At 35.8% G+C, this 12027-nt stretch overlaps 1 protein-coding gene across 2 annotated transcripts in view; it reads right to left on the minus strand.

Moving 5' to 3' along the window:
* The window catches only part of LOC5578658 (neuropathy target esterase sws), a 32576-nt gene extending 21161 nt beyond the window's left edge, over nt 1-11415 (minus strand). For both annotated transcript variants that reach the window (XM_021848819.1, XM_021848829.1), the window contains exons 1-2: nt 10986-11415; nt 9887-9968 (exon numbers count right to left, since the gene is read on the minus strand). In XM_021848819.1, the coding sequence (XP_021704511.1) occupies nt 9887-9968; nt 10986-11084 (181 nt within the window). In that variant the 5' untranslated portion in view covers nt 11085-11415. The remainder of the gene's footprint in view (nt 1-9886; nt 9969-10985) is intronic.
* Between the last annotated feature and the right edge of the window lie 612 nt (nt 11416-12027).

The following is a 12027-nucleotide window of genomic DNA, read 5'->3' on the forward strand; positions in this document are numbered from 1 at the left end:
TACCCTTACCGCTGTGGCCAACATTGTAACCTCCCAAAAAGGTTACATTTGTTTTTTTTTTGTAAATATTTCTTCTTGTAAATAGTACTCTGTTTTTCTCTTGAAAATATTAAGGTAGTTTAAATTAGCAAATAGGAATTTGAATTTATTAATAAGCGAGAAAAAAAAACTGAACTTAACTGTAATCCAAAACTGAATTGAAAAAAAAACATCGAATGCATTTCTCTTGAACACCCCAACTTCCATAGTGGGCGTACCAACACCACCGTTACGGGCTACCACAACTAGCCACAGCGGCCCACAACTGTCATCGCCACGACGCTGGTAGCCGATCGACGCCGACGGCGTAATAAAACTGTTTACCACCGTGGGATCGCGGCCTATGAGCCATTTTACGAAGCAGGTCAAATGACAGGAGACCTGGGATTTTTCAATCATCGTCGTCAGTTTTGGCGATGATGATGGTTGATGACTGTGCGCATATCTAGCGTAGCTTTTCAGACAGGCGAAAACTTAAATGGAGAAAAAATATTAAAATATTTCTGATCGTAGAAATGCCTTTTTATGTGAAATATAGGTGAAAAAGAGGTAGCTGATACAATAACTAGGTGTAAGGTTGCAGTAACAAACATTTTTGGATCTCTTTTTTGTCATTTTCTTCATTTCCTCGTTTGGTAAGATGAGGCGTTGTTAAAAATCACGCTGGATTTAATCCCAGGTCTCCTGTCAATTGACGCCGTTTTGGCGATCAGCTGTTCCGAAACGTCTCGTAAAATGGCTTATTAGGTGAACCACCATCCTCACCAGAAGTGTTCTAGTTTTCACTCCGTTTTTTATCTTTTTTTTAAAACAGTGAACCGCCATTAGAAAATTATTGGCAGCGAGTAGTTAGTGCGCCACGTTTTGTAGTGCGGCCCGATCAACAAGCGAAAAGTTGAAGTGTAGCATCTCGCAAAGTGGTGCTGAGCCGCGGAAGACAAGTGTTGTGTGGAAGACGCTGGTGTGCTTGCGTGGCACTGCTGGTCGGTTCCGGATCGCCCGCAAACCAACCTGGTGATTGAAGATCGAATCCGGCCGACTGATTGTTACCCCGGTCCAATGAATGCCTCCATCCCGTCGCTGCACGACAGGCAGATACCACAGCCCAGAGAAGTTCGTGAAACCTGCTCCCCACATGGCTCCTGTACGCCCCGACAAGCATGCCCCCGTTCCTGGAGTGGAGAGGAGTTGACGGCCTCATGGACAAGGTTCCTTCCGCGCTGGTAGGCTGCGCGAAAACGTTAAAGGTGTGTAAAATATTTATTCAAAAATTCCTATCCTGATTTCCTGTACAAGAGAAATGTCGAAATTTTAAAAATGGAAATTATGCTTTAAGAAATTTCTACCTCTTTTAATTTTTGAGCTGAGCCCTATTTTCGCCTATTTTTCTTTTGTATTTGGTTCACCTTGACAAAGGATTTTAACGTAGGAATACGTTTTGAGTTTTTGAAGGGAAGTAATTCCGCCAACCAACCCAATTTCCTCCAAGAGCCATCAAAACGACCCTGAGGCCCAGGTCAAAGCCTGGGTGGGAACAACAGAGGTCCCCAATCTATAAAATCTCTAACAACATCCAGCTTCCACCGGTGGCCGGGCTCTACCGAATCGAATCGGGTCGATCAAAAGACCTAAGATAGCCCAAAACATTAAGATCTATTTCCGGATACAGTGCAACCCCACGGAAGTACAGACCGCTTTTAGAGAGGTACTAAACAGAAAATTCAATTAGCACGAGGTCCGATACACCGACAGCTCCAAGCTGGCGGAGCCGATCGTCCTCGGCATTAATAGTCGCACTGCAGAAATCTATCACAGCCTCCCAGGTCAGTACTCCGTTTTCTCGGCTCAAACAGCGGCCATATTGGTAGCCACCACGACGCCTTGCGACTACCTGGTGCTGTTCGTCAGTGATTTGGACAGTGTCCTATCTGCAATTGCAAACCCGAGCAACCGACAGCCTTAAATACAAAGAACCCAGGCAACCTTGGATAAACCATTCACTAGAGCCACATTCATGTGAATCACCGGTCACTGCGGCAGCCTCATCAATGAGAGAGCTAACACACTCGCTGGCATCGACCGTAACAGCGCAGGAGCGACTGCGGACCGCCTGGTTCGAACGAATGGCACCGAAACAGAGGGTTGTTCCTCCGAACAATTAAAAACACCCCGACTACATGACGGCACGGTAAATGGTTAGGCATGGTGTACCATTGCTACCTCGCATACCTGCAGGAATAAAATAGATCCCTTTGTCTGGTTCTTAGCCTCTTGCACAGCAACTTCTACCCCTCCTCGCGGTACTGGCCGAGGTACGAGTAACCCAATGAGAATATATATCAAGGTGTGGAAGAAGAAGCAATGGCTATGGATTAGTGAAGAGAAAAAACGTAAACAAAAATAACTACGTCACTAATTCACACGGCTTCTTATGGGAGCTCACGCGCTTGTAGTTGTGAAACGTTTTGCACCGTACACGGATGTCACGCACACTAAATGTATTTTCCACACCTCGGTATATATTCTCATTGCGAGTAACCTTAGGGAAGATCGGATAACCAACCCTGGTGGGAACTTTGGTTGTATGCTGACAGAGAAGGGGGGGGGGTTGCTTTTGCTTTTGCAAACCTGGAGCGTCTGTACTCCATGTTAGGAGCGGCACACAGCAGCGTCTGTTCCCCATGTCAGGGGCGGCTGATCATCGTCCGAGTGCCAGAGAAGGACTCTAAGCTAAATTGCGCTCTATGGTCCTCCGACAGGGTGTCTACTCATTTACAGAAATAAAATTCCCTGAGTTTTCCAGGTTTTAAAAAATAATTCTAGGTTAAAGAAATTCCCCAAAACATACGAATAGTTAATTTGAGATGATAATTTTTTTTTATCAAATGAAAGGTATCTTCAAAAATAAATTTATCTAGGAAAAAATTCAAAAAAAATTGGTGACTTGTTATTTACCACGAAAATCAGGAATGTTTATCCAATGATCTGAAAGGGCCTTTCCCATATCCTTTCTCTTAAAATGGTATTCATATGTACAGGGTGTCCGCAAATTATCCGAACAGCAAAATATTGGAAAGATGACCTCGCATTGGAAACAATGAAAAAGTCAATGTCTATGTACCATTTATAATTCAACTATATGTTAACACAAAATACAACTTTAAAAAAATCGAAATAATTGCCTGTAACTGAGATAGGCAAATTTAAATTTTTCGGAGACGTTTTTCCTGAGGGCCGCTACCCAGACAACCAAAATGTACGTATAACGAAATCACCTGGAGACTTTGTATGTGCAACATTTACTTATAAGATGTCGCGAAAAGGCCTTCTACGTACAAAAGTGGAGGCGATATGCGTGCATATATTATGTGATGAATAATAACATACAATGCGAGTGTATAAATATTCCACCGAACTAACCTGTGATCTTATGCGACTTAAATGATGATAACAAATGTCGATTTGACAGCTGCTACGGATTTATTCGACTTACTTTGTACGAGTGTACGGGACGAAACAAAATATACAAATGAACTCAGAAAAGAAGTGTTTTATGCGAGGAAGCTCATCAATCTGACGAGTTTATCAACGGTGTTTTGCGAGTTTGATGTAATTAGTATGAATAAACGAGTTATAACATGAACTTTCATGCGATTTCTGGTTGTCTGGGTAGTCATACTGGAGATATGTTATCCCTAAAACCTAAAAGAGATGAATCCAAATGTCCTATTATTATTTGAAGTAATCTACTAGTGGCTTCAAGTTAGACTGGAAATAGAAAATTGTGCGGTTCAAATCCAGTGAGTTCTATGGACTTTTCTCTTATGTCATAAAGCTCGGAAAACAGCTCCTTTTAAAACATCTCAATACATTTGAGTTCGTTTTGCAATTATTCACGCAGAGAAAACAGACCTTTTTGTTTTAAAAATAAATATTATTGAAATATTTTTTAAAAATTACAATTATTTTTGTTGAATACAAATAATTAATTTTGTTGATCCAAAAATTTTAATTGTTGTTTTTACACCAAACTGATGGGAACATAAGTTGCGTAGATTCAATAAAATATTTTTTTGATTGTTGGCATAATCTGTTTCGTTTTCAAAAAAAGTGTTTTGGTTTCAAAAAACCCTATTACTTACACACATACATATTTATTATATGAGAGTGTGTATGTTTTGTTTTCGCTATTATGTACGCACGGCTTGTCAGACGCCATTTCCATGATTTCAAACAAAACTCAAAATGGATTCAACAGAAGAAGTTTTGGTTATGGAAGTTGAGGAAGTGACGGTGAATTTTTTGCTGAGTTTTGGACTCTCTGAAGAAATTATCAATCGTCTTCTGGGTAAGAAATTGTCTTGTTTCCATGTAACTATCTGATATACCAACTTATACGCATTGTTCGATTGTTTCTCTCTAGAAAATCAATACTATCTTGAAATTCTGAAAATCCTGGAACGGAAGGAAATTGAAGAATTGATACCGCCGCCATTTCTGGTTGACCGGACGAATTGCATGCATAGATTGAATGTTTGGAGAATTTCACCAGGTATAAATAAACGGATGAAATGTTTTAACAAAAGGAATAATAATTGTATTTTTCTATGTATCATAAGATTTCCACAGATTGTTATTCAACCGCATCACCGGTGGTAAGAGAAAGTAATTCTGAATCCATCACTCGTGAACGGTGCACTGCAAATTACTTGCTGACTGCTTCTACAAAATGCAGAAATGGCTAGAGTAATGTTATTAATCAGAGTCATAGGAAGGCAATAACTCATCTGGTGATTATTTCTAAATCAGATGTAAATAAAATCCAAATGGAGAGAAAATAGTCTTATTATTTATGATCATTTCAAATTAAATAGAAAATAATGAAAATACATCCTACATAAATAAAAAAAATAAATATTGAATCAAAAATGTACTTTTTTGTTTTTAAAAATACTTTTTTTTGGTTCAAAAAATATAAATTTTTAAAGCAACACAGTTATTTTTTGTTTCAACATAAAATACTGTATTAACAAATATATTTATTATGAATTCAAAAAAATAATTTGTGTTCGTGTTGACGACTGATTCTAGAAACAAAAAAAAATATTTTTTTGAAACAACAAGGTTTTGTTGTTGAATTCAAAAAAATATATTATTAGCCGAGAAATGATAATTTTTTCTGTTGATTTCAATACAGAATATTATTGATTTAAAAAATCATTTCTCTGCGTGTTTGAAATCGGAAATGTGTCAAACTTACTTCTTAAGAATATATTAAGCCATTGTTTAAAACCATGCAAGAATATTGTATATATTAGCCTAGGCTTCTTTAATTCAATCTGGATTTTTTATAAGGTAACCACATCAGGAATCATCCATCCAAAAATTATTTTATTAATTTCTCCAGGACTTCCTCCAGCATTTCTGTTTAGAGTATCTTCAAAAACTAATACAGTAATTCCTCCAATTTTCTTTTTAAATAATTTTCATTGAATTCTTTATATATTTTCTAGTCATTTATCAAAATTTCAAGCAAAATTTCTAGATTGTTTTAGAAAAAAAAATCTGCGTTGAATTTTGAAAGAAAATCATGGAGTAATTTTGTGTGAGTTCTAAGTACGACTTCCTTGAATTCCATCGAGGATCTCTGAAAGACCTCCTAAATGTTTGATGAAGTTCTTCCGAAAAAAATATAAACAAATATTATCTCCAAATAATGTTCTACAAGACGTTTTGAAGAAAATTATTGAAGTGTTTGGACCGAATCCCTGAACCTTGAATAAAGTTTTAAAAAATCTGGGAGATTTTACAGAAAAAAAAATATCAAAGGAATGTTTGAACCGGAATATGTTGATGATATGCTGGAGACATTCCAAGAGAAACTTCTGAAGGAACTTTATGAGGAATCCTAGAAACAAATTTATCGAAGAGTTCGTTGAAGAGTTTATAATAGACATCATCGAATAACGCCTGAAGAATTTTTTGAGCAATTACTGAAAGTAATCGAGGATAAATATTTAAAAAAAATCCTTATGAAAATGGCTGGAATAAATGAAAAAAATCGGCTTATGAACTATTGTAGGTTTTTGTGGTAAAGTGTAGAAACGAATAAACTTTTGTGGAATCGTTAGAGCGCTCTAAGATTTTTGGACCAAATCTTGAAGAAATTTCTCTTGAAAAATCGCAGGTAGCATCTCTGAAGAAATTTATGAAAGTATTCATAAAGAAATCACTGGAGAAGTTACTAGAAATCTTGAAGCATTCTGAATATATGAGATAAAATATAATTAAAATATTAAAATATCATTAAAATCTTGTGGAATAATAGGTTTTGTAGGTTTCTCTGGAGCCTCTAGAATTTTGCACCAGATGTTTGTTTATTTTGTATAATAGGCGAAAAAACAATTTTGTATTTTTTTTAAGTTTTCAACTTAGCAACTGCTCATAAACGACACCCAACTGGAACTGTACTTGCCTTTGGCAATTTAGCAACCTTAAGTTCTGAATCCTTGTCTAAACATGTTTTATACTGATTAATTAAAAATCGTTAAAAGGACTGACATGTTCAGCGTTTTGATAGCGGCGCAGCCGACAAAATTTATGGTTGAGGAGATTCATATTCTACCATCTATTACTGTTTCAAAATAATTTCCCTGAGTGTAGTCAAAATTTCCTGAGAATTCCAGTTTTTTCCAGGTAGTAGACACCCTGTCTGGGGCAAGTGAAAAGTTTGTCGTGCTAAACAATAAATTTAAAAACTAACCGATAATTTACCATTTCTATTAACTTAAACATTTGTTAAGGATGTTATAAAACATTAAGTAACATTAAAACAAAGACAATTTTCTTCTGTTCAGTTATGTTAGGTCAAATGATTCGACAACATTATATAACATATTCAACGTTAGTTCTTGCATCATGCACGCAGAGAATGACCAGCTATTTAAAATAATAAATATTAGTGTTGTTTTCAATAAACATTTTCAATTTGTTACAATTAAAAAATGCGTTGAAACAACAATTATTTTTATCAGAACACAACACAAATATTGTTGAAGTAATCCTAACAAGAAATTTGTTGAAACAATAAAAGAATAACTTTACTTCAAATGGAAGTTTTATTTGTTTCAATTTCTTTCATTATCGATTCAATCAATAATGCGTATAACATAAAAACTGGCCCGCCATTTTGGTTTTGATTGGAAATGGCGAGAATGTGCGCGGATATTACTAGTGCGTTGAATCAGACCAAAGTGCAACACGTGCAGGAAATTGATGTTTAAGGAAATAAAAAAAATATAAATTTAATAAATATTTTCAAACCAAATAACGAGATGTTATTGAAACAATGAAAGCCAATTATAAGCCGGCATATTGTTGTAATGATACAGAATATATTTGATTTTAAAATTGTTTTCTCTGCGTGTGGGACAGCAGAAATGCAGTCTGCTCTGTAGAATTTTCACTACTCGTTATCTGTTTTTAAGAATGTCGGATAACTCCTCGGGCGAAATCATTTCTTGGAACGGAATCCTTTAATGAAGTATATAAAATCTATTTTGTGTGGATAGACCAATACCCCATTTTCATGTTTTAAACTAACACTACTTAGACATTCCACGGGATTTCCGTGCGTTCTCTTATATGTATTGGAAGTTTTCAATCAACTTCTTACTTTCAGTCGGTTGTATGAAGTAGACACATTAATATCGTAATGTTTAGTTGCCCCACGTGATTAGAAAATTGACGGTGTTTCAATTTAGTTATTTTTAGGTCTACGTCGAATAACATTTTCTATTTCAGTTTGAAGCTGTCAGACAGGACAACTAAAAAGTAGTACAGCAAATTTTTTCTCGCAACTTTTTTTCCACTGAAAATATTAAAATAAGATTGTACGCCGTCAACTTGTTTCGCTGTAACAGTTGACAGGTTAACAATTTTTCGCTCTATTATGCACTAATTTGGGAAAATCTCAGAAATTTCGTATTTATTGCAATGTTTGGAATGGCCCCAAAGGTTTACGCATTAGTTTAAAACGTTAATTCACATATTTAGTAAAATATACAAGTTATTTTCACTTACCCCATTTAACCACTTGCCCCGCGGTACCTTACCAATTGTGTCAGATTGGTATAAAATGAAAACAAAGTACACCGTAAAGAAGATTGAAATTTGAAAAGCTTTAAGGTGAAGCGGCGTGTAACTCAAAGACTCATTAGAATCATCATTGATGTAGCAGTAGTAGTGTCGCCTTTCCATGTATATTTTCAAAACAAACAAACAAAAAATATAACATTTGTGTTTAGCATATTTTTATGTAAACACATGGGAAATTTAATAGATTGACGAGTATTGGAAATCAAAATCAACTGTTCAATCGTACATATCAAAAGAAAACATTGCAATTTAATGAAGGGCAACGGAATTTCTCTGTTTTTATTGGATTTATCGCATATTTTTGTTATGCATCGGTACGGTTTATGTTTGCAAGGGATGACGGTGTTGCCAGATGATTGGTGACAGATTTTTCTAGCAATTGTTATATGCTTGTTTTCGAAACATTTGCTCCATTTTATAAAAACTTATCATTTTGCAAATAGTTTCCCATCACAAGATCACTGATTCAATAGAATTTGAATGATTTTTGTGATGAATCCACATTAAATGCTATGATTTTACAGAAAGCAACTCTGACATCACTGCGCTCAACGATCGCGATGATTGTGCACACACGATAGACGCGTCCCGACGCATCGCACTGTGGAGCTTTTCAATTATTTTGGGTAGTCCAAATTGATAAACACTTGGTATGATTTTATGCTTCGCAGAGATGGTTTCTGTAATTTGAGAGAATCGAAAAACAAACAACATATGAATTTCAAGTTTCTATGCTTTGCCCAATCTTTCCGCACTGAAAATTAATACATCAGAAAAAAAAAGTTGGATATTTTAGATTATAAACACAGGCATGTCTCAGTGTGCGGTGGCGGCGTCGATTCGCAACAAGTGAAAACCATCGCCATAATAGTTTTGAGTGATGCGGTTTATAAAACTTTATAAATATTGAAATCCCGGTGGAAATGTGTTCCTTTAGGGAAAGTGAATAAAAGATTTGTTTAGTGGAAGTGTAGTGAACGCAATATGGAATCCAAAACACAAATGCTTGCCGCTGAATTACAATCGAAAAGGTAAGCACCTTCTGTTTGCAAGTGTAGTTGTGTGGAGCAATGAAATGCGGCATGAAATCGGAGATTTTTTTTTGAGAATATAAATCTCATGAATATTGTCGCTAAATTGATAATGCTGTATCTGAAAGTGTTGATTGAATATTGAAATACCACCTGAAGCATTTTTCTTCGCATAAATTATCCATTAAATCAGGTGATAAGCAGTTACATTTCATCGATGTTGCAAATACCAATACTATCATAACAATATGTTAATGATTTCGGAAGAAGCCATTTTGTGATGACGCACCAAAAGGCCTTAAGCGCGAAGGGACCTATATATGGTATATGTTTAAATTTAATGTCTATTTGTTAACAGTTACCTGTTTTTCAACTGGACTTACGGCCCAGCGAAAGAGCGCAAGGTTATCGAACGGAAGATTGTGTTCTATGAGTATGTAGTATTTACTACCGAGAATGTAGTAAACTCAACTTTACTAGTTTTTATTCAGACCACCCTATGTGTTCAAACAGATACGACGTTATATCTTCCATGGCTTTGTGCTCTATCACAAACAGATCGAATGACGCTATGATGAAGAAAAGATCATCCCCTATCTCCCCAGTGGTGATGATGATTTGGATGTTTACTTTACTCAGTATTAGGTATAGGTATTTACTTTTCAAATATATTCTCCTCCAGCAGTAAAGCCCAACGATGGTTGCAATCAGAATCAACAGCACACTCAGCGACCAGGCAAACTGAAACGAAAAGAAATCGAACGATATGTAAATGAGATAGATGGACAGTGGTAGAGTTCAACTTTCGCTCAGCAATTGAATTCAATAAATTGGCAATCAGCTAGTATAGCCCGTGAAATGGAAATAAACGATCTTAGTAGTTAAAATATGATATTCTGATTAAATTAACAATTGAGGAAAACTAATCCGGAAATTGATTGTTTCAAAAACAGGGCTGGCAGCAACTGAGTTCCTAAAATATAGAAACTTTATAGACCTTTTGCTTGAAAATGAGACCGAAGATGAACAAAAAATAAAAGACCGAACGGAAACCAAAACTAAACCACAGAATTATAGGTAATATAAACAAGATTCCGGAGATTAAAGTTTTCCGAAAATCAAAACATTTATCAATCAATATTATTAATTTTTAGGGAATTACAAGTATTACTACTGGTATAAAAGTATGTATTTTTCAAGATTTTTTATTCAGGAATTTCATCCGAAACTAATTCAGATATTTGTCTAAAATTAATTTATTGATTCTTAAGAACGCCATTGTTCTTAAGAAATTCATCCATGGTATACATCCAAGATATCTTCAAGAATTCAACCTCGATTTCTTTAAGGATACACCCAGAAATTATTCCAAAGACTCTAACATCAATTTTTTCATCAAAAGATTATATCACGATCTAATTCATATGAGCATGGCTGGAGAAATAACTGAAAAAGACCGGCGTAGGAACTCCTAGAGGAATTCTTGTAGGGATTTCTGTAGAAGCTTTTAACGAATTTGATCAAAAACTCTAAATCTTTGAACATTTCCTTAAAATTAACATCAATAGTTGCCAAGCTACAAGAAGGAAATATTAACCTTCTAAAATATACAAATTTTAGAGACGTCTCTAAAAAGAGACCTGCTACCAGCCCTGCATAAAACGTCATGATAGAAGATACTCAACAATATATTACGAAACTAAAATTATTCTGGTCTTTTTCGTTTGTTACGCTAGAGGGCAATCCAACATTACTTACGTTATTCCGCAGCTCTTCCGCGATGAAAGTATACAAAGAATCTTTGAATATCGTTCCATAGTCCGAATATGACCGCTTGACCAGACCGACAATATTCATTTTAGGGCCAGCGTAATTCCTCCAAAAAAATAAGCAATTATCAACCAAAACAAAAGCACAGCTGGTGGCAAACAAGGGAGGACACTCCTTTGCTTTTTCTTCTTCCTTCTTGCATCAGACGAAAAACTTTTTGCCCGTTTTTCGCCCAAAAAACGTTATTTTTACCAAACTGTTATCACCATCTAACGAACATTTACCCACGCGATCTTTATCTAGCTAAATTGGCACGAAACATTCACGTTTTACAACTTTTATCGCCAATTTTCACTCGACGAACAAATTCACGAACATCAAACGCAGAAAAGAAATTTTTTCACACACAATGACAAGACTTTTCCGACAACAAGAACAAGAAGACCGAGGTAAACATTGGCGACGGGGGAGTGCCCGTTCGTGTTTGCGATGCACTCTTGCACAAGCACGCTAAAAACAAACATTTTAAACACAGATGCTTACACGACGAAAGCAATTAACCTAAATTTTGAGTTTGGAGCTTCCACAAATTTCATAACGCTAAAAATTGTCATTTTTAACACACAGCCCCTCATTTGTATGAATATTTTTCGAATTTTGCATGGGTTCTAAGGGCCCATTCACAAATTTCATAACGCTAGAGGGGGTGGGTGGGTGTCCTCGCGATGTTACGGCCCATACAAATATTTAATAATATTCATACAAAAAGCGTTACAAGGGGGTGGGTGGGTGTCCAAAATGGCCAATTTCAGCGTTATAAAATAAATGAATGAGCCCTTAACATCTTAAGAACACCCACCCACATCCTTCAGCGTTATAAATTTGGGAATGGGTCCTTCACTCAGATAAATATTAACTATTTTATTTGACATTTGTTCCAATGTTTCAACATTGGATATGTATTCTAAGTAACTCATTGATACCAGAGAATTTGTTTATTATAGAGAAGCGCGGAACCAAAGGTTCCAAT

Source organism: Aedes aegypti, chromosome 1 (assembly GCF_002204515.2).
Source record: "Aedes aegypti strain LVP_AGWG chromosome 1, AaegL5.0 Primary Assembly, whole genome shotgun sequence".
Lineage (NCBI taxonomy): Eukaryota > Metazoa > Arthropoda > Insecta > Diptera > Culicidae > Aedes > Aedes aegypti.